A 24,121-nucleotide genomic window follows, 5' to 3' on the forward strand; every position below is an offset into this window, starting at 1 on the left:
ATGGGGTTCTTTTTTTTAACAGAACTTTATGTACATGCATAAAAAGAGACAGAAGGACAGTGAAAAAAACGCTGAAAAAACGCATCAAAAAAGCACCAAAACTGCAAGAAAAATCTGCAGCAAACCTCCTTTGAGAGATCAGGTTTTTCTGCAGATTTGTGGTGCAAAAAAAACCATGATGTGTGAACATAGCCTCAATCAATGGACATGGACATTGTAAAAATCAAGCCCATAATGAGAATATGATTTGATTACCCATCATGCTTAACCTTGAGCAGGGGCGGTGTTGGACGTTTGAATATTCACTGTATCAAATGCATATTGTGTAAATATAATGTAGGATTGAATAGCCTCACTTATGTAGTGAGATGGTATTGGGAGAACTATTTATTTATTTATTAATCAAGCACATAAAAAAACTTTTTCACTTATTAATTTCATAATACTATTTAATTTTAATTGCACTTAGTCACTTTTAAATATTTAATTGGTCTTGCAATATATTGTTCAGTAACATCTCCATGATGACACTCACACATATTCATATGTTGGCACATCTCCAACATACATAGAAAAATCTTTTCCTATATTGCACTTTTATTATTTTATATGTTCTGCACTGAATATATGGATACTTTCTATATAGTTCTTATTACTCAGCCATTCATTGGGTTTATGCCCCTTAATACTAATATATGCAGAACATCGTTTTCATAGTGGTTATATTTTCCAATACTTTTACCCATTTATACAGGTAAACATTATTCTTATATTGTAACATTACCAGATAGAAATGTCTTAATATATCCAGCCCGTTCATGTCTATACCGCACATTATACCGCACTGTAGCTCTAGATATGTAACAGAGAATCGTCCAGTGCGCATGCTCGGAGGGGAACTCCTGGATCTTCCTGATCATTGGATACTTTAAGTATACATATACCCACATCAGATCCCCTTAGGACATGCCCCCTGATGAAGATATGCGCGAAACGCGCGTTGGGGTGTCAAGGCAGACAGCACACAGGCACTGATTATCCATTTGCAAGTATTTATCTGTCCACATCAACTTACATATTTGATTGAACCCTGTATATGATATGCGCATGATTGACTTTGAGCATAACATTGAAGCAAACTGGCGTGTATATGGATTAAAAGGCACGTTTTGCACATAGCACTTTATCCCCAAGCAGGGGTTGAATCCAGTTAGGACTACATATTTCCATTATACGAGTTCACATATCTGTGCAAACTGGACAGTGTAACCTGAATGCACTAAAATTATAATTTAGTACTGAAGTCACCAAAGGGGTATATTCCTAATTCTAATTAGCATCAGATAATTTGGTGATCTAATTTATAATATTCTCATGCATATCTAAAAATCCTCGCCTTCATGGATGCACAACATGTTTAAATGTACATGTTTTAAAATCATTTTAATATATATTTTTTCAATAAAGATAATTTGGTAAAATACTCATATGTTTCCTAAACTTAACAGTTTCTGGATTTTGGTGTTATGCAATGCTAGTTGAGTTATCCTAACTGATAATAGTGACTCCATACAGTAAGTGTAATTTCCAAGAGGAGGCCTATAAGTCTCATTACCCTGACATGCGAGGCTTGTCACTCTCTAAAAGGACAGACATTATCCCTTAGACCCCAGTCAAAGATCTCTCCTACAGCCAAATCGGATCTCATGCTTTGCACTGATGAGGGGCAATACCCCAAAACACGTGTCTGCAAATTGAGATTCTGGTTTGGTTTTTATCCTAAATCATGTGGCAAAGCTCGTTAAAGGGTCAATACTGACTTTTAGGATTGCTACATCCAATAGATTGCACTAGAGTTCTGGTCCTCTTCCTCTCTGAAGAGTCAGTTTACATATTTCATATCCCATATACAGGAGCTCTCGCTGAGCCAAGTGCTCCTGTGTGGTGTATGAGATATCTCTGGTAATAGCTTATGGTAGAGAGAACCAAAGGATCGTCAGTCCAAAATCAAACATGCCGGATCCTGATCTCCCCGGCAATCAGTTGTCTGGGGCTCCCATGCACATTTGATCGTCGGCCGACATTAGTCTATTGAGTATCGGGGGCTTTAGACAGGAAAAACAACTATGGCTCCTTTTCTCTAGTTAAACATTTTATATCATAATTTATTGATTTGTACAATAAAATAGTGCCAACCATGCCAGTCAATTTATTCAGGAAGCAAAAAAAATAAAATCATAAGAGGTATGTGTGGTCAGCTCTGCATACAGGACAGGCCTGGCATTTCCACCACTTCATTACACAGAGAGTGAAGGTGACCCGCTCCATGTTTTCTATCATTGTGTAGTTAGTATAGCACACCCCATCAGATCCTATGGGCTGATCTCTTGTCACATCTTTATTTGCAGCATAATATTCAGTGATCTGTAATGATGGAAATGGATTGTGCCGAGGTTGCAGAATCATTAGCGTCGGATATTAAAACGTGTCATAAATTAGCACCTGAAGACATTGATGAATTGACTGCTCCGAGATGACTATTACAGTCACCTATATTGACTTTGACAGAGTCAATATTGACTTTTAGCATTGCTACTTCCAATAGGGGGCACTAGAGTTCTAGTCCTCTTCCTCTCTGAAGAGACTATTTGCATATTTGGTTTCCCAGAGGAGCATTGCAAGGCTTAAAAGTCTCCTCACCTTGGAATGCCAAGGCTTGACATGTCACTCTCCGTAAGGAGAAACGTTATCCCATGGATCCTGGTCAGACACCTCTCACCCAGCCAAACCAGATCTCATACTTTGCACTGATGAGTGGCAGTACCCCGAAACACAGTGTTTGCGAATTGAGATTCTGGTTTGGCTTTTATCCTAGGTCATGGGGCAAGGCTCATTAAAGTTTTGATAGTGCCTTGTAGAATTGCTACTTCCAATAGGTGGCGCTAGAGTTCTAGTCCTCTCCCTCTCTGAAGAGACAGTTTGCATATTGAAGATTACAGAGTCTTAAAGAGGACAGACACTCTCCCAACATGTGTATTCAAGAAAAAAATATAAATTCATATTCATTATTTTTTTTTTATTTATATTGTTCTGTCCCTTTGTTATTCTGCCTGGAAATAATTGACAAGTGGAGATTACCATTTCTATAGGATGTGACATAGTCTGACACTATCAGCATGATTTTGGACAGGGTTTTTACTACTTATTGACAAGGGTAGTGTTAACTTTTAGATGCCAGTTTAATCATACATTTCCAAGAGGAATAAGAGAGGAATGGCATAACGCAAAGTTCTAAACAAAAAAGAGATGCCGCGGTTTTATTATTTTATGGATATTGAAAGCATTTAATTAAACAGACATGTCAGATGTAACCGATCCTAACAATTATTTTTGATTATTAGATATCGGATGCGATAGAACACCTCCAGGGGGCGCTGAAACTAAGAAGGGATGATCTGCACTGTCTGCATCTGCTGGCGCTACTATTATCAGCACAAAAACAGTACAAACACGCCACCGATGTCATCAACATGGCCCTGACTGAGTATCCCGAAAACTTCAGGTACACCCACTGCTTTAGCTATTTAAGATCTAAAACGTATTTGTTAATGAAAAATACTGTACATAGAGTCAAATCTTGTGAAGGGTTTACTTTTAGGGTATTGTCACAGGTGTATCAAGTGTGACAGACAGTCGCTCTGAGTCCGGCTGTAGAAGGTCACTGTGCTTGGCATTGCAGACGCCTTCTTGATCCTCTCATCTCTGTAGTGTAATGATATCCTTCTTACTTTAGGACCCAGCTGCGACCTTCACTGCTGCTAAATGACACACCCTTGCTTGGTAGTTAAAAACTCTCAGCGTCTCCAGAGAGTCTCAGGTCATAGTTTTATGTTCCTCTGTCCATGCCTGGAGTACTAGTAGTCTGTTAGTTTCTTCTTGGACTTCCCTTGGAGGACAGTAGGCGTTATCTCTCTGGTGTATTCTCAAGCTATGTGTTTCCCCTTTGTTTGTTTACCTTGTTGTCTTTAGTTACAGTGGGGCCTGACTAGTGTTCACCCCGTCCCCTCTCTACCTAGAGCCTAGCTCTAGGAACATTCAGGCATTAGGTTTCCTGCTCGGCGATAGGTGCGGAACCTATATAAGGACAATAGGGTAGTCAGGGTGATATTAGATCTGCCTAGGGTTCTCCACTCCCCCTTTCCCTAGTGGTTGGGCTCCCTTCCCCTTCTTCCCGTTGTTGTACACTTGTTCCTTCCCTCACTTTGCGTGACAGGTATGTGTGCACAGGGCGCATTTATATAGAGGATTGTCTGTCTGTTTACAGCCATAATAAGTGCAATTTTTTATTTGAAAAATAAACTGAAATAATTTCAGATGGAAAAAGAAAAATAAAGAACTAAATTTGGCTGCATAAATAAGCATATGTCTTATACTAATACTTTGTTGAAGTTCCCTTTGAATTTTGACAGCATTCAGTCATTTTGAACAGAGCAAGCGCTCCTATGTATGGAAGAGTCGGGCAAGATAGCTACCCACCGAAAAAGGATCCGAATGCTCTCTCTGTATTGTGTACAAGGGGCTGTAGACTTATAGGGCAGGTAATGCTCCCTGGGGTTATAGGTATGCAAATTATCTATCCTTCAAGGGAAAGATAACGGGTAGCTACCCTATAAGTCAATGTCCAACCTTTAAGGTTTAAGGTTTGTCGCATGACCTTTCTTTTCCGAAAAATATACAACCCTTTGCAGACAGCTGTATCAGGTTCTCACCCCTTTTCAGAGTAAAGCACAGAACTAGCCACCCAGTAGCCTTGTCTGCATTGCCGAGGGACAAGAACCCTGAAACAGCTGTCTGTAAACGAGCTTATTTTATCTTTTGGGGAAAACAGTAGTTTGGCTAAATAGCCCAAGTCATGTGGGAAGGTTTGTTAAAGGATCAGGTATTGACTTACAGCGTAGCTATCTCCAATAGTTAGCACTGTAAAGCCAGCATGGAGGCCATATTTGTTACAACTCTCCTGTTAGGTTTTTTTTAGTTTGCTGGTCACATGACCAGTTTTGCCTATTTAATCCGGCTCCGCCCTCCTGGCATTGCTGGACTTCATTTGTATTTACTACTGTTGAGCTAGCTTGGTGCTCTGTTGCCGTTCTCTGTTAGTTTTGCTAGGTCTTCTGACCTCTTTACTTTTTGTTGTGTGTTTGTCTTTGACTGCTACGATTTCTGCTAGGAGGTGTCCAACTTTTCCCAGTCCCTAGTTCTTGTAGGGATTCCTCCCTCATATCTATAGGTCTTCGTACAGACTAGCCGAGGACTTTAGCGGGTCTGATCGCAGGATCAGGTTCCCCGTTACATCATAGGGATCTAGTTTAGTTCTATTGTAGGGACAGATCTCCTCTCTTTCCTTAGTCTCTGTAGCAGATCATAACAGTAAGTCCAGTTTTAAAAAAAAAAAAAAAAAATTTCTCTAAGGAAAGACCTCCAGTTTTCCATCATGGTCTCGGTGCAAGATTTGGCTCAACGCTTGCAGGGACTCTCTCTGGAGGTGGCCAAGCTCCAACAACACGTGAGTAGCTGTTCTGGAGCGCATTTTGTGGAACCAAAGGTACGTCTGCCTGATCTATTTTTTGGCGAACAACAAGATTTTTTTTCTTTTAAAAATGCTTGTCTATTATATTTTCATTTGAGACCTGGATCCTCTGGTGATGAATCACAGCGCATAGGGTTCATAATGTCACTTTTGCGCAAAGATCCTCAGGGATGGGCCTTCTCTCTCCAACCTAGTGATCCGTGCTTTAGATCAGTGGATAGTTTTTTTTCTGCTTTGGGTTTATTGTACGATGATCCTGTTCGTGTCTCATCTGCTGAGTCTGAATTAAGACGTTTGAGGCAGGGATCAGGTAATGTGGAAAAATATTGTTCTCACTTCCGTCGGTGGTCTGCCCAGGTGGGGTGGAACGATTCAGCTTTGAAAAGCTTGTTTCTTTGCAGGACTAGGTGAAAGGGTTAAGGATTTACTGATTGCTTATCCCACACCTGGAAACTTGCAGGAGGCAATGCAATTAGCTATACGGGTGGACAGGAGACTGCGTGCAAGGGTTAATGAGAGCAAATCCTCTGCTATGTCAGCTTCGAGTCCTGAGAGGTTCAGTGCTGACAATGGTGAGCCGATGGAAATTGGGGCGATGACACCCCGCTCTCAGGAAAAAGACCGCCGACTTTCTGAAGGCTTGTGTTTCTATTGCGGAAATTCTGGTAATTTTATTAAGAGCTGTGTGCTTCGTATGAAGAAAGAAAAAAAAATGGTCAGTCATGCCCGTATTGCCTGTTTAAATTCTAAGGGAGTATTCCTATCTGCCACTACTGCTGCTCAGGATGAATTAATTGAATTTCGGGTATTTGTGGATTGTGGATCTACTCTGAATGTGATTGATGGGGGATTCTTGGAAAAACTTAGATTAGAACCTAAAACTTTGTCATCCCCTATTGCTGTGGTTTCTGTCGATGGCTCTCCCTTGAAGAGTGTTACTCACAAGGTCTGTGAATTTCCCCTCACTATTAATGGTATTCATCAAGAGAATTTGGATTTGGTGGTATTGGATAATTTGCCTTCTCCAGTAATATTGGGGTTACCCTGGTTAAAATTGCACAATCCTGTACTGGATTGGTCTACCAATGAAATTAAGTCCTGGAGCCCTAAGTGTTATGACAAGTGTTGTAACGGGCGCATTGCTGCTGTGGATAGAGGGGAATTGCCTGTACCTATTCAGGATTTTTGGAGAGTTTTTTCTGAGGAGGAGTCGCAGGTTTTGCCTCCCATAGAGACTATGATTGTACCATTGAATTTGTCCCTGGAGTGACTCTTCCTAAGAGTCGTTTATTTAATCTTACTATTCCTGAGAGAAAGGCTTTGGAGGAATACATACAGACAAGCTTGGCCGCTGGTCACATTAGGCCTTCCAAGTCTCCTGTGGCTGTTGGATTTTTTTTTGTAAAAAAAAAAGATGGCGGTTTACGTCCTTGTCTGGACTTTCGTGAGATTAATAAAATTACTGTACGCAATCCTTACCCACTGCCATTGATTCCTGATTTATTTAACCAGTTAGTGGGGGCCAAGTGGTTCTCTAAGATTGACCTTAAGGGGGCATACAATTTGTTGCGCATGAAGGAGGGTGATGAATGGAAGACTGCTTTTAACACTCCAGTGGGTCATTTTGAGAATCTGGTTATGCCTTTTGGTCTCACCAATGCTCCAGCATTTTTTCAGAATCTTATTAATGACATCCTTAGACCTTTAATCGGCAAAAATGTGGTTGTGTATTTGGATGACATTTTGATTTATTCGCCTGATCTGGAGTCTCATTGGCGGAGCGTACGTGAGGTATTACAGTTATTAATGGACAATTCGCTTTTTGCTAAGCTGGAGAAATGTGAGTTCGCTGTACAGAGAATTAGTTTTTTGGGTTACATTATCTCCAGCGAAGGTTTTGAGATGGACCCGGTTAAAGTTCAAGCTGTGCAGGAATGGCCTAGGCCTATTGGTTTGAAATCGATACAGAGGTTTTTGGGTTTCGCCAATTATTACAGAAAATTCATAAAAAAATGTTCTATTATTGTCAAACCGCTGACCGATCTCACCAGGAAAGGTGCTAATGCGGTTCAGTGGACTTCTGAGGCCATTGAAGCTTTTGTGTTTTTAAAGGAGAGGTTCACCTCTGCTCCCATCCTTATGCAGCCTGATGTGACTAAGCCATTTTTGGTTGAGGTTGATGCTTCTTCGGTGGGGGTCGGTGCGGTGTTGTCTCAGGAAAACAAGGATGGAGTACATCCCTGTGCCTTTTTTTCAAAAAACTTTTCTGAGACTGAACTTAATTACGATATTGGTAATCGGGAATTGCTGGCGATTAAACTCGCATTTGAACACTGGCGTCACCTCTTGGAAGGTGCTGATTTTCCCATTCAGGTTTTCACTGATCATAAAAATCTGATCTATCTTGATGCTGCCAAGCGCTTGAATGCCCGTCAGGCTAGGTGGGCACTTTTTTTCTCGCGGTTTAATTTTTCCGTTACTTACATCCCGGGTACCAAGAATGTTAAAGCGGATGCTTTGTCTCGCAGCTTTTCTCCCATGGTCGGTGTTGAGGAGGAAGAGGAGACCATTTTACAAGAAGGTGTTGTGATTGCTGCTTTGGACTCCGTTTTGGAGGATGAGATTCTTAAAGCACAGGAGAATGCCCCATCTAACACTCCCCATGGGAGGTTGTTTGTGCCTAGGACCTTTAGGAGAGATTTGTTTGTTGAGTGTCATGAGTCTCGGTTGGCAGGTCATCCAGGAATTTCTGAGACCAAGAGACTTGTGGGTCGCAGTTTTTGGTGGCCTGGATGGCAGAAGGAAGTCATTAAGTGGGTGCGCCAATGTACTGTGTGTGCTAGATCCAAGTCTTCGCATGCTCCTGCTGCGGGGTTGCTTTGCCCTCTGGAGGTTCCTAGTGCACCTTGGACACATCTGGCTATGGACTTTATTACTGACCTTCCTCCTCTGAAGGTTTCACGGTCATCTGGGTGGTCGTGGACCGTTTTAGCAAGATGTGTCACTTGGTTCCCTTTATCAAACTGCCTTGCGCTAAGACACTCGCTAAGGCCTTTGTCAAGGAGATTGTCAGACTACATGGTGTTCCTACTGACATTGTTTCTGATAGGGGACCTCAGTTCGTGGCTCGTTTTTGGCGTGCCTTTTGTGACAGGTTGGGAGTCCATTTGTCGTTTTCATCCGGATATCATCCTGAGTCTAATGGCCAGACAGAAAGGAAGAACCAGGATGTTGAGCAGTTCTTGCGTTGTTTTGTGGCAGACAATCAAGAGGGGTGGTCTGAGTTTCTGCCACTTGCTGAATTTGCTCTTAACAACCATACATCCTCTTCTGCTGGGTGTTCGCCTTTTTTTTGTTGTTCTGGGAGACATCCGTCTTTTGGGTCATTCTCCAAATTGGTTTCGGCTGTGCCTGAGGAGGAGAGTTTTTCCGGTGATTTGGAGAGAGTTTGGACGGATGTGCGTGGTAATCTTCAGGAGGCTAACAAAAAATCTAAGAGGTACTTTGATAGGAAACGGCAAGAGGTTTTGTTTGCTGTTGGTGACATGGTTTGGTTGTCCTCTAAGAATCTGCGATTGAGGATTCCTTCTAAAAAATTGGGTCCCAAGTTCGTAGGGCCCTTTAAGGTGCTTCAGATAGTTAACCAATCTGCTGTTAGGCTGGAGGTTCCTACGTCCTGGAGGATTAATCCGGTGTTTCATGTTTCTCTGTTAAAAAAAGCTGATGTGTCGGAGTGTGACGCCTCTGCCACTGTTCCTCCGGTGGTGGGGGACGGGGAATATGAAATTTCCCGCATCCTAAATTCTAGACGGTATAGAGGGAGTTTGCAGTATCTCGTCGCTTGGAAGGGTTTCGGACCTGAGGATAACTCATGGGTGAGGGCGGATGATGTTTCTGCTTCCAGACTTGTCCGAGCGTTTCACAGGAGGTTTCCTGGTAAACCTGGGCCTAGGGGATCCGGAGGATCCTCTTAGAAGAGGGGGTACTGTTACAACTCTCCTGTTAGGTTTTTTTTAGTTTGCTGGTCACATGACCAGTTTTGCCTATTTAATCCGGCTCCGCCCTCCTGGCATTGCTGGACTTCATTTGTATTTACTACTGTTGAGCTAGCTTGGTGCTCTGTTGCCGTTCTCTGTTAGTTTTGCTAGGTCTTCTGACCTCTTTACTTTTTGTTGTGTGTTTGTCTTTGACTGCTACGATTTCTGCTAGGAGGTGTCCAACTTTTCCCAGTCCCTAGTTCTTGTAGGGATTCCTCCCTCATATCTATAGGTCTTCGTACAGACTAGCCGAGGACTTTAGCAGGTCTGATCGCAGGATCAGGTTCCCCATTACATCGTAGGGATCTAGTTTAGTTCTATTGTAGGGACAGATCTCCTGTCTTTCCTTAGTCTCTGTAGCAGATCATAACAATATTCTCACGTCCATCATCAGCCTCTTACACAGCCAACCAGCTCCTAGTCTGCGCTGACGAAGGACAAGAAACAGCTGACTACAGATGATTGACTGTTCCTTTTGCTGATGTCGGACATTGACTTATAAGGAAGCTATCTCCAATGTGTGGCGGTAGAAAGCCAGCTTTGGAAGCATGCAGATGTTTTTGTGCATAAAATCGAAAACACACAGAGCTGTGGGGCTTCATACCTCTTAAAGGGGTCAACAGGCTTGGGGCTCAAGTCTGCAGTCACTTTATGTGATTGCAGACATGTGAATCCTCAGTGCGCGCACAGTACATGCTGTCACGATTCTCCGGTGCCGGGTCATATGACCACAAGGATGCCATTTGCATACTTCCGGCCACATTCCAACTAGACGTGTCCTGCCTCTCTCAATACACTTACATTGAGTGAGGCAACGCACGTCTAGTCGGCATGTGACCTCATGTATGCAAATCTAATACTTGCGGTCACATTCCCACCCTCTCCTGGCACCCGAGAATCCTGACAGCCCCAAGCGAGGACAACACCTTTAGCCCCCTCTTTTATTACGGGAGAAATTGGTAGCAAAGCAGCTTCACCTTATGATTGCGTAAAGTTGGTATTCTCAGGATGGTTTGCTGAACTTTACTGGAGAGATTGAAGCAGGGCTTAAACGAGTCTTTAAATTGGGGTTGTAAATTTTGGTAGTTATGTGTCTTATAGAAGTCCCATCCGGAGCCATATCACAGCCATGTACATGGGGCCTTGCACCTTTCTTCTTCTTGCCATTATTTCCAGCGAGAACACTTAGGATTTGCTTTCTCATTAAGTATATTTGAGCTTTTTTGGTTTTAGCACATTATTTTGGTGAGAAGCAGGGCTAGGGGAGAGAGCATTGTCTCGCCCAGGCAGATTCTCCCAGTTCTTGCTGCTAATTAGGCGAGAGATAAGAAAACCTTGTGGCTAGCTGCTGAGTAAAAATCTGTTTTTATACCGATCATTAAAATCTCTTGAATTCTCCACGGACGCTCTGACATTAACTGCCATAAAGCTAGCCGACCTAAGATCACACATTTAAGGAAAAATACTTATAGTTTGATGTGACAAAATGTCACTAGTAATACAGAGTGCACTGGTTTTCATTCCCCGGGGCATAATCCTATTTGGTATTCAGTTAATTTTTTAAGCTACTTCGCTGCAGGAGTTTACCATATTACACTGGCGAAAAGCAGAAACGTGTCTAATGTAAGAAATGTCGGATTTCTAATACAGTCGTTTTTATAATCTTTATATAAAAGAATTGATAATGACGCTTAGACCTCATTCAGACTGGCATAACGCAGGTGCTGTTTAGCATCCAAGTACCGGACTGATTGTGAGTCTACCTACCAGAAATAACGGCATCATTCATCCCTATAATACTGATGGTTCAGGTCATCAAACCAGGACCTGCCGGCGTAAAACGAATGCAAAATGGTCCAGCATTATAGAGGTGTGAATGAGGCCTTAAGGCTGTACAGTCAACAACGATGATATTTAGGCCCACGCGATCTGCACGTTTACATGGGACAGTGATTGGGAACTATGAACATTCATTTTGGACGATCATCTGCCTGTGTAAAAGGGCCTTATAAAGGGGTATTCCCATCTCCAAGATCCTATCTAAATATGTAGTAGGTATAATAATAATATTAGCAAATACCTCCAATTAGAAATTTAGTATAGTTCTTCTGATTTGCTATGTCGCTTACCCCATATGCAGGGCACTGCAGCAGCTTAGGCATCCATGGTTACGACCACTAACAACTTACTAACTGTCACTATATGAGTGGTCATAACCATGGATACCTAAGCTACTGCAATCCCCTGCACATGGGGTAAGCGACATAGCGAATCAGAAGAACTATACTACATTTCTAACTGGAGGTATTGTCTAATATTATTATACCTACTATATATTGGGATCAGATCTTGGAGCTGGGAATACCCCTTTAAGTCTTTGGTATATCTATGCCATTACACGTGGCATCCCCCAATTCCCCTAACACATGAGCAATCAACTTGGCCGAACATTCATGTGATTTCAACGGAGAGAGGAGAAAGCCGCTGCCAAACACCTTATCTCCTCTGAAAACAAAAGGATCAGGCATGAAAATTCTATATGCCTAATCCTACTTAACCTGGAAGTCACCTGTCAGAGAAAATGGGGGAATCGGGAGGCCTCTAGACACATCAGATGGTAGGTCAGTCCCACCAAAATCAGTGGGTTCAGCAAACTTTCATGTAATGTGTAATGGGGCCTTTAGATTCTAGTAGTTTTTTAATTATTTTGTCTACACTTGTGGACCGACGGTTCAGTAGTCTATCAAAACAAGCAGAGCTGTGGTGTAAAGTATAGGGGAGTAGGTTAAACAAGAGGTTGATTTCAGACTGCTTCAGTCTCGGTTTTGACAGTCGCTGCTGCAGCTGCCATCACTGATCATAGCTGATGTGACGATACAGCTTATAATCTTAATCAGCCAGACGTTTAGATTTGTTAAGCCAAGAGAAATACACTATTATCTTTGCGTTGACTTGTAAATGTATGTGTATTTTTGTGGCTGGTCAAGAAGGACATACGATTATTTGTATAACCCTGATTGTTTTCTTCTATTTGTCTGTGGAACAATGAATGTTTGCTAAATATGTTGATTAACCTTTATGGGGACCCTGTGGCTTGTTGACTCACAAGACAGGAGGAAAAACTACGCAAATTCATTAAATGTGCAAACAATGAGACCTGAGCACTACCCTTTCCCCTCAACCTGTGACTGAAGACCTTAGCCACGTAAATTTAAAAAGGGTTTTTCTATCCTGCTGGAGAGAGAATTGAAAGAGAGACTTTACAAGGAGAATCAAAGATCAGACTCTCTGAGACCACCAGCTTGGAAGCATGGCTTTAACCAAAGAGACACATATTTGGATTCTACATGGTTCCAGCCTTAGGGTATATGGTCCTAACTGGAAAGATACGGGTCTGCTCCACTGACCATCAGAGAGCCAATGGATACATTTGGGGAGGCCAGGTTGGGACGATGAAGTTACCTAGCCCCGTGGATATGTTGTTTGGGATTGCCAGGTGGGACCCTCCAGTCGCCTGGAACCCATGGATACATTCGGAGAAGGCAGATTGGGACCAGCCGGTCATCTGGCCCCATGGAAACTCTCGGAGAGGCCAGGGTGGGACCCTCAGGTCTCCTGGCCTTGTACCTCGATAGACTGCTAGCTTCCTAAGCTTGCCGCAACCTTCTCTCTGTGGGAGCCGCCTGAAGTGGGGGGCCACTGGTTGAGGTAGTCGCCCTGGAAGTCCCAAAGTCGCAGCTGTTTTATCCCAGGCAGGCCAGCGGAAGTGTGAGACTGTGTAATGTTGTACCATCTTGGGTATTTGCTGGGACTGTTCTGTCTGTTTATTGCCTGGTTGAGGGTATTGCCACGCTGTTTTACCCTCAACCTGTGTTGTCTGAGTAGTACTACGCCCATGGAAGACCCCGGGTCTTCACAGCTGACTAATAACCAAGATTAGGGAATCTGTCATTAAGATCAGTTTCCCTCAAACCACACATAGGAGCTTGCAAGTCTGTGAAAGCTAAATCCATTGACACCTTTAGGCTGCGTGCCCACTATGCGTTTTTCAAGCGTTTTTGCCGTGGAATTTCCGCAGCGAAATCGCTTGGTAATACGTGCCCCATGGTCCCCGATGATAATCCACATGTGCTGTGCACATGCTGCGGAAATTTCCGCTGCGGATTATCATTGCGGAAAAATACGCAGCATGTCCATTAATTTTGCGGACACGCAGTGTAATCGCCGCCATTGACTTGCATTGGACCGCGTGACATCTGCATGACTACATCTGTACATGCTGATATCACACGGTTCAATGTGCGGATGGTACCCAGGTCTGGAGGAGAAGAGACTCTCATCCAGACCTGGGTACCATAGAAACTGTTAAAAAAAGAATTTAAAATAAAGAAAAATGATTATACTTACCTTCCGATGTTGAATTTAAAATAAAAAAAAATTATTATACTTACCTTCCGATGTCCTCCCGGTGTTTTTTCCCCTCCGTCTGGTCTGCTGTATGGGTCGCGGTGTTGTGAAGGACCTGCCATGACGTCATTGAGTCATGTGACCTGTCACATGACTCGATGACGTCACCGCAGGTCCTTCACACCACCGCGAGCCGCTCAAGACACCGGATGGAGTGGAGAAACCGAGAGGACATCGGAAGGTAAGTATAATCTTTTTTTTTTATTTTTTTACCATTCTTCTTCTTTTTTTTTTAACTAACTTGGTCACACTATATAAATCCATGCCGGTTGCATGGATTTATATAGTGTGAACAAGTTGTCAAGCACTTTCCAAGTGATGCTAAAATCGCTTGGAAAAGCGCTTGATAACCCGCATGCAAAAACGCTTGACAAACGCTTCTACCTGGCGGGAAAAACGCATGTAAAATCCGCATGCGTTTTTCCTGCCATGGAGAAGCGTAAAAAATATGCAGCATTTCTGCATCGTGGGCACATAGCCTTATATCTTCTGTTACTGCATTCCCATGAAATCAACATTTTAAGTCATATGCAGATGAGATGTTAAGTGCTCTGGGAGTGACAGAGAACTTCATGAGCCTCTGTCAACCGTAGTTGTTTCCCCGTCCAGGTGTGTGAATTGCATAACACTGGATTCTAAGGGGCTCCATACACAATAGATGGCTGTCAGCCGAAAGATGGTTCAGCTGATCGGCCAACCAGCGGCTATCTCTCTCCCGACTCTATGAACAGGAATGTTCGCTTTTCTGAGTTCTCCAGTGTTCTCTGCAAGAATCCTCTGGTGGCGGCTTATCTCGCCAAAAACAAATGGATCCGTAGTCTGAAATTGGACATGCTGGATCCTTATCCCTTGACATCATTGATCCAGAGGTCAGAAGAGGAGCAAGAGTGTTCAAAACGGCCATCACCTTGGCGTGTCTTATCCCTCCTGTCAAGAGAAATTCTTCCAATGTACTGATAAAAAGGCTCACTTTGAGAAGTTGTGCTGTGGACACAACTCCAGTGAAGGCAGCTGTTGCTTGCCCGTGTCCTGGATCCTCAGTCAGGTGTGCCAAACCTCACATGAGGATGGCTGGAGCTTCATTATGATGAGTGGGACACTCGATTTGGTGCAGATGACGATGCAGATAGTAAATGCCTTTTTTATTGAGATATCAGCAGGTATAACGCGTTTCGAGGCTCCTGGACCTTTCTAAAATAACAAGTATTTTGTTGCTTGAGAGAGAGGCCCAGGAGCCTCGAAACATATTGTACCTGCTGATATGTCAAGAAAAAAGGCATTTACCATCATCTGTGCCAAATCAAGTGCACTCATCACACTGTTTCTTTGTTATAAATTATTGTCAATTTGTCAGGACTCTACGTAAAGTCGAGAACCAAGCGTATTTTGGTTCCTCTAGGAATTAACTGTCTTTCTTATGATTACTCTGCATAGACTACTGTCCCTCATACATCTTTGTTTGATTAGCAATGATAATTGTCCCTTAATATGTCAATTTCCGCTCCAGATTTCACCCTTTACAACATTTCTGCAGCGGAATCTGCGTGTTTGTTACATCCCCGGTGGACTTGAGACCACATTGACACGATTTTATTTATTTCATGGGATGAAACCAGTTATACCCTTTCTCTATGATGTAATTTCGGCATGTGAATGTCAGTGTATTACTGCACAGAACATTATGACGTCTTTTCGGGTCTCTACGGAGCCCGATATCTGGATGCATTACCACTGTCAACTCAGAAAAAAAAAAAGGATCCGAATATAAATACAGATTTCTGATTTATTAGGTGTCACCCCTGCAGTACCCTGCTAATAAAAGCTCTGGGTCCCCCCCATGTAGTGTATATATCGCAGCGTTTCCATAGCAGCCCGTTCTGGCTGCTTTTTAATATGGAAACAAATATGCTTTCCCTCTTTAACAAGTGCATGAATCTCATCCTCATTACATTACCTATTCCAGCCCGGAGAAATGTATTATTCCCAAACAGATGTTTTTCCTTAAACAATGCAGCTGGAGCTACGATTACTGGTTTTAATTTTCAATGTAGCACAGAATTCACTCCTTAAAAAAAAGAAAAAGCAGAAATGTTAATTTGCAGTCAGCTGCAAGGATCCGAGGATGGCACAGAGAAGGCTCTCCTCTCTTATGTTTCGGGGCGCTGCATGGCCCAGTTTTCCCTCAGTGATAACACTTTTTTGCCACGGGAATTTTTTTACATTTTGAAGCCTATTAATTCCAGTTTGCAGTCTGGTGCTGCACCTGGAGGAACATACTGTAATTATTAACAGTTTCCTGGGAAGATTGCATCCAATTTGGAACCACGTCATAAGCACAAAGGGAGTTTTTTAATAAGACTGTCAAGTGGAGACATAAGGCTTTCGTTAGAACCCACCCCCACCCCCTGCATCATCCCTTGGCCCCATATAGTTTTTTTTTTCTGTCATTTTGCCAAAACAGATACTAAGGCTAAGGGCGACTAAAGACACCAAACACCCTTGTAGACCAAACACCCTTGTACACCAAACTAAGAAACCAAACACCCTAGTAGACCAAACTAAGAAACAAAACACCCTGTCGCCCAAGCCAAGAAACCAAACACCCCTGTAGCCCAAGCCAAGAAACCAAACACCCTTGTAGACCAAACCAAGAAACCAAACACCCTTGTAGACCAAACCAAGAAACCAAACACCCTTGTAGACCAAACCAAGAAACCAAACACCCTTGTAGCCCAAACCAACAAACCAAACACCCTTGTAGACCAAACCAAGAAACCAAACACCCTTGTAGACCAAACCAAGAAACCAAACACCCTTGTAGACCAAACCAAGAAACCAAACACCCTTGTAGACGTCACATAAATGGCTACTATATTAGAGGTCCATACTAGGGCACCTCCAGTATCACATGGTGCTATACAGAGGTTTTTCTTATGGATTCAATACAGACGCAATGAAGAAAAGCATTGAAAGCTCTATTTTTGGAGCTGTTCCCCCATAGAAGCATTGCCTTACTACTTTGGAGTCCCTTCGTTTTTACAAGAGACTTCATGTGCCCCCTCACAACTTGTCCGAATTTTTATTCCTGCAGCCTTGCCTAAAGGGAATCTGTCAGCACAAGATGACTGTTCAAACCAAGCACAGTCTTTGGTATGGCCAAGCATTTCAGTTCACTTTCACCACCAACTTGTTTCCGTTTATCCCCAGGCTCCTCTGGCTCCTGTAAAGCCAAAGCTGCCAATTCACACAGGGCCCTGTAGGTTTGGATTTCTTTTTCCCTTAATAATAAAGACCTTCATTTTAAAACTGCATTTTGTGATTACTTGTGTTATCTTTGTCTAATATTTAAATTTGTTTTGTGATCTGAAACATTTAAGTGTGACAAACATGCAAAAGAATAAAACATCAGGAAGGGGGCAAAGACTTTTTCACACCACTGTAGGTGGGAAAACAAGTAGGAGGGAAGGTGCTCTGTACTGCTTGGCCACACCAAGGCTGCACCAAGCACCTGTGTTTGGTTTGATCAGGCAGTTTAGGCTTAAAGACTCCCTTTAAAAATACATTTGATTCCTTTTAGCTCCTTAAAACCTTACCATGCCGCTTGCTTAAGATTAGAATGGTTCAAGCCCTCCTTGTATAGAGCTGCGCTTTTCATATATTGCACTGATGAACTATAAAAGGCTGACACAGCTGTATGAAAGTTAGAATTAACTTTCCTAATATGTCCAGCAGTTATAGATGTATAGTTGGTGAATAGGGACAGGAATGAACAATTTGTATGTCTCCTTCCAGTATCCTAGAATTAGGATTCATTTACTTGATTCATGCATCTGTGACAGAACATTCTGCTTTAAAGAAGCACTCCTCCTCCTCCACCTCCCATCAAAGTTTTTATCCTCTTAATATATTGTAGTCATCATATTATACAGCACTTTGTACTTACAATTGCTCATTTTGCCTTTTTACCCAGCTAATTCTTCTCTTTTCTCTGCTCTGTGAAGAAACAAGAAGTCTCTTTCCCTGCATTTATCATTCCCCTCTTCCACTCCTGACCCAGCTGCTCCCTCCTCCCTCTGCCAGGGACTTTTTGCAGTGACTCATGACTCATGCAGGGAAAATTGACCTCCTATTTCTACATAGAGCTTTGAAGGATTCAGCTAGTCAGTTTTTAATCACGTGATGTCATAGACCTAATGGAAAAGAGAAGAATTAACTGGGTAGAAAGGCAAAATGAGCAATTGTAAGTGCACACTGCTGTATAATATGATGACTGCAATATATTAAGAGGATAAAAACTTTGATGGGAGGAGTGCTACTTAAGATGGCCTCACTGTTCAAATTTGAGAAAATAAAGGATTCTTCTTGTGTATTGGTGGAGAAAAAGGAAAATGTTGCGCAAGATTGAGACCGCAGTGTCGCATTACGACATTGCATTTCAATTGTGACTCTCATAGTGTTTGAAGCAGAAGACACTTCAGGCCGTGTTTTTCCTGAAGCGTCTTCTTTTTTGTATTTTTTGATGTTTTTGCTTTTGCTTCGGCGCCAGCGACTTTTTTTTTTCATTTATATGAAATAGTGGCAGCTAGAAGCCGCCTGAAGAATGACCAGGTCACTTCTTTTTGCTGTTTCACAGCTTTCAAAACCTGAAACTTCTTTAAAAAAAAAGAGGGAACATATGCCCAGTAAGAAATTTTAACATTGCTGTGCAAATGTTCATTATTTTTAACATTTTTTGAGCACTTATTCTGGCGGGTTCCACCTGAAATAAACGCAATATATACATACCCTTCTAGTCAACAATGACATCGATGAGACATTGATGTAGCACTTTGAGTTTCATGAATAATTTACTGCTGGTGTCATAAAACTAAGTAAATTTAATTAGTCAACCACTGCACATAGCAAATATATTTATGGGATTTTTCATTAAATTTGTTAAAGAGCACCTTTCACCAAATTTTACATGTGAATTGGATGTACAATGTAAAAGTGGCTGCAGAGCACTCTGTGACTGCAGACTTGTCAATCCTAACATCGCACGCACTGCGCGTTGTCAGGATCCTCCGGTGGCCACAAGTATGGGACTTGCATACATGCGGTCACATTCCTACCAGTTGGGCACAGCCTCGCTAAATGCAAGTGTATTGAGCGAGGCCAGACAAGTCTAGTCGGAATGTGTCTGGAAGTATGCAATTCACATACTTGCGGTTATGTGCTCGCCGCCCCTGGCGCCAGCATAGGAGAATCCTGACAGCACGCAGTGTGTGTGATGTGAAGATTTACAATTCTGCAGTCACATAGAATGATTGCAGACTTGTAGCTTAAGGCTGGACAACGCCTTGTAAGGACTCACTCTCTCAGGTAGGCATTAGATAGTGTTCACACAGGCAATGCGGTTAGGTCCAAACGTGCAGTTTTATTGCTTTCATAAAACTCCAAGGGATTCAAAAACCAAAATAGCCTCTTCTTTTGGTACAAAGGTATCGCTGCAAATAAACAGTTCATTTAGCAGGGCACGTATATGTCAGTGCGGACTCATCCGAACCGATTACAGTCCTTTATACCGGCGCACACTTTATACAAAGAAGAGGTATGACCCTGCCATGTCTCAGTATCCCCTTCAGCCTGAGCTTCAGCAGCTTCCAGGGCCAAACAGAAGTATTCAACTCCGTTCACACTGAACAGGCTGCAGCTTCCACACGTTTCTCTGCAGCTCTAACACACAGGTTACTCAGCTTTCCTAGCTGACCCAAGCAGTCTCCAATCAGAGAGAGACCCGGAACGTATCTCTCTCGGCTACAGCTCACATTTTGGCAGGATACTCACCAGCTTCAGCACATTCAACTGCTCAACATCCAGCAGACTGACACATCACAAGCTAAACCCATTTCCTGGTTGTTAGTCAAAGCTAGTCAAGTGCATCTAATTAAGACCTGCAGTGCTGGGATTTAACCCAGTCCTACCTGGCTTTGCTACACCCTTTAATGAGTTCACTTAAGTCCAAGTGGGTATTGTCACTGGGGCCATGTACTTCTTCTCCCTGTATGAATCACTATCTGATAACACCCTCTAACAAAAGTTAACTCATTAGTTGCCAAATACTTGTATTGCTAATATCTCCACAATAGTTTGCGAAATTAAAAACAAACGTTTTATTCTGCTCTGCAGCCACTATTACATCGTCCAGCTCAGCATGAAAAATTTGGTGAAAGGTCCACGTAAGAAATGAAAAAAGTATAGCAAACTAGAAGAAAAAAATGAATGTTACATAATTCAAAGTACTTCCATATTAATGACCAATGAATAATACCTACAGTGAAATATTGAAACTTCACAGGGTTCTTTCATCTTTATATATTCAGCCTTCCCCTTTAATGATACAGACCTCTCCATTTCCTAATTTACTGACAAGTTGCTATCATCCTTCCATGTCAACATTACAGAGGAGGAACAGTTTTTGTTACATCATTACCCTCATTACTCCAGTGGGCTAATCAGCTATGTAGGGTAGCAGGGTATGTGCTTACCATATTAGTTGGTGGAGACCCTGGCCCTGTTTACTTTCACACTTTGGTTGGCCATTGAGTTACTCAGGCATTGTTAAATTTCACACCTTGGTCAGCCACAGGCATTGTTCAATTTCACACCTTGGTCGGCCAATGTTTACTTTGCACGCATTACTAATTTAATTAAACAGTACTAATCCTAAACTGCCATCTCAGGTGAGGACACCTAGACATTATGGTTTAAACTTGGGAAAATCACTAAAATAAATATGTTTCACACACTGCTGTATCTGGGTTTTTTTCACTAAAAACACAGCAAAACCTGATACCTGCGTTTTTTTACAGCATTTTTGCTTTGTTTTTTAACTTATTCATTGCTGAAAAAACGCTGAAAGATGTGACATGCTGCAGTTTGCAAAAACGCAGTAGTTTTCCAAACTGTGTGTGCATGAGATTTCTGAAATCTCATAGCTTTTGCTGGTACTGTAAAAGCAGCTTTGAATTTACATAAATTTGCACACACAAAAAACAGCAAAAACGCAACTTGTGAACATAGCCTTAGTGACACTGTCTGTAGTCGCTTACCACTTAGTGTTTATTTATTGCAAGTAGGTCTGCTGGGTAATTTATAACACAGAGTGCAAAATCCCCTGCTTCCCTTCAAACAGCTGTAGATAAAAGACTTGATAATGTTTCATTCAAACATGAAATATTAATATTAGGCCAGCTTCACACGTCTGCAGATCACAGTCCGTGTGCGGACCTCCGTGGGTCTCCTAACCAGGGCCGGCGTCAGCACCCGGACAAGTGCCGGGGCCCTGAGCTGGCGGGGGGCCCACTATGCCGGGCTATGGGCGGAGGAGAGCGGTGCCAGCGTGCGCCCTTCTCCCCCGCTTGCTCAGGGCCCTGGCAGCCGGATACTTACTTCTCCTCATGCCTCCGCAGATCCGCTGTCTTCCTGCTGTGCGCTCCCTGTAACGTCTCAGGTCAGAGGATGCGGTGACGTCTTTCCACCGCGCCCTCCCCTGAGTCATCACAGGCAGCGCAGAGTGGGACGACGCCGGCAACGCTGGAGTCCGGAGCTGAGCAGCGGCAGCAGGTGATGAGAAGTGAGGTGAGTATTTGATTTTTTTTTTTTAATGTACGGAGGCATGAGGCATTATAGGGGGGGTGACATCCTGCATGGGGCATTATAAAGAGGGGGGTGACATCCTGCATGGGGCATTTTAAAGAGAGGGGGGTGATATCCTGCATGGGGCATTATATGGTGGGGGAAAGGGACATCCTGCATGGGGCATTATATGGGGGGAAAGGGACATCCTGCATGGGGCATTTTGTGGGGGGGGGGTGACATCCTGCATGGGGCATTATATGGGGGGCAAGGGACATCCTGCATGGGGCATTATGTGGGGGGGAAAGGGACATCCTGCATGTGGAATTATATGGGGGGGAAAGGGACATCCTGCATGGAGCATTATATGGGGGGGGGAGTGACATCCTGCATGGGGCATTACATGAGGGGTGACATCCTGCATGGGGCATTATATGGGGGGGAAGAGGCATCCTGCATGGGGCATTATATGGGGGGGGACATCCTGCATAGGGCATTATATGGGGGGGAGAAGTGATATCCTGCATGGGGCATTATATGGGGGTGACATCCTGCATGGGGCATTATATGGGGGGGGGAGACGTGATATCCTGCATGGGGCATTATATGGGGGGTGACATCCTGCATGGGGCATTATATGGGGGGGTGACATCCTGCAAGGGGCATTATATGGGTGGTGGCATCCTGCATGGGGCATTATAAGGGGGGAACAGCCTGTATGGGACATTATAAGGGGAGAACTGCCTGCATAGGGCATTATGTGGGTGGAACAGCCTGCATGGGGCATTATATGGGGGGTGACATCCTGCATGGGGCATTATATGGGGGGGGTGACATCCTGCATGGGGCATTATAAGGGGGGGAACAGCCTGCATGGGGCATTATAAGGGGGAAACAGCCTGCATAGGGCATTATGTGGGGGGAACAGCCTGCATGGGGCATTATATGGGGGGTGACATCCTGCATGGGGCATTATATGGGGGGTGACATCCTGCATGGGGCATTATAAGGGGGAAACAGCCTGCATGGAGCATTATATGGGGGCCAGTATCCTGTACGGAGCTTTATAAGGGGGCCAGTATCCTGTACAGAGCGTTATATGTGGGCCAGTATTCTGTATGGAGCATTTTATGGGGGCCAGTATTCTGTATGGAGCATTTTATGGGGGCCAGTATACTGTGTGGAGCGATTCGCCGGTTTCTGAGCTATTGTGGAATTTACAATAGATATCGCTCATGTAATGTAAGAAGTGAAATCTTTGGCCTTGTACTATTATACAGTACAGACCAAAAGTTTGGACACACCTCATTTAAAGATTTTTCTGTATTTTCATGACTATGAAAATTGTACATTCACACTGAAGGCATCAAACCTATGAAGTAACACAACTGATGGTCCCAACCCCATTTATAAGGCAAGAAATCCCACTTATTAAACCTGACAGGGCACACCTGTGAAGTGAAAACCATTTCCGGTAACTACCTCTTGAAGCTCATCAAGAGAATGCCAAGAGTGTGCAAAGCAGTCATCAAAGCAAAAGGTGGCTACTTTGAAGAACCTAGAATATAAGACATATTTTCAGTTGTTTCACACTTTTTTGTTAAGTATATAATTCCACATGTGTTAATTCATAGTTTTGATGCCTTCAGTGTGAATGTACAATTTTCAAAGTCATGAAAATACAGAAAAATCTTTAAATGAGAAGGTGTGTCCAAACTTTTGGTCTGTACTGTATATATATTTCTCTGCGGTATCTGTGCATCATGAATCGTGGTATGTGTTAAAGGGGCCCACTGAGACTCTTTCGCCCGGGGTCCAGAAAAACCTGGAGCCGGCCCCGCTCCTAACCCAGGTTGGACAGCATCAAAAAATATATGAGGCTGCTTAGCTTGACTCAAGATATCTATGGCTAATTCGTACGTTATGATCTGCACCCGGACCATAAATTGAGGACGTCTGCTTGGCAGAGAATGATGGTCCATAAAGTGCAGAATGAGCATATGCCATCACTCTCCATAGAGATGATTGGGTATGTTTGAAAAAACTACTGTGTTCCCATTCATCTCTATGCAGGGAGATAGTCTTTGTGCACTGTGCTTAAGCTTGTTAGCGCAATATAAATGTATAAAATACAAGGATGTTAGGGAATAATGCCTTATCATGTGCAGTTTAAGGGTAGCGGTTTTATTCAAGAGATACCCCCTTTAAATGATAAAATTCTTGCAGCCACCATATGGGGAATCTGACTGCCCATAAATATCTTTTTACAGCAAGTATATAGGAAAAATTCAAAGACAGCCGCTCCTGCTACTGGCAGCTGCCAGGAGATCGCCTGACAACAGTTTAATGGAAAGGAGGAATTTACTATTGCGTTTTAGACATTCTCTTCATCTAAAAAAAATATCCACATTTT

The 24,121-nt window shown here is 43.0% G+C and overlaps 1 protein-coding gene across 4 annotated transcripts in view; it reads left to right on the forward strand.

Annotated features, from left to right (window-relative positions):
• The window catches only part of TTC7A (tetratricopeptide repeat domain 7A), a 486,038-nt gene that overhangs the window by 330,700 nt on the left and 131,217 nt on the right, over positions 1-24,121 (forward strand). For all 4 annotated transcript variants that reach the window (XM_073672075.1, XM_073672077.1, XM_073672079.1 and 1 more), the window contains one exon: positions 3,402-3,562. In XM_073672075.1, coding sequence (XP_073528176.1) covers positions 3,402-3,562 — 161 coding nt within the window. The remainder of the gene's footprint in view (positions 1-3,401; positions 3,563-24,121) is intronic.

Source organism: Phyllobates terribilis, unplaced genomic scaffold (genome assembly GCF_046119375.1).
Source record: "Phyllobates terribilis strain yellow unplaced genomic scaffold, ASM4611937v1 Scaffold_3__8_contigs__length_932513732, whole genome shotgun sequence".
NCBI classification, from domain to species: domain Eukaryota; kingdom Metazoa; phylum Chordata; class Amphibia; order Anura; family Dendrobatidae; genus Phyllobates; species Phyllobates terribilis.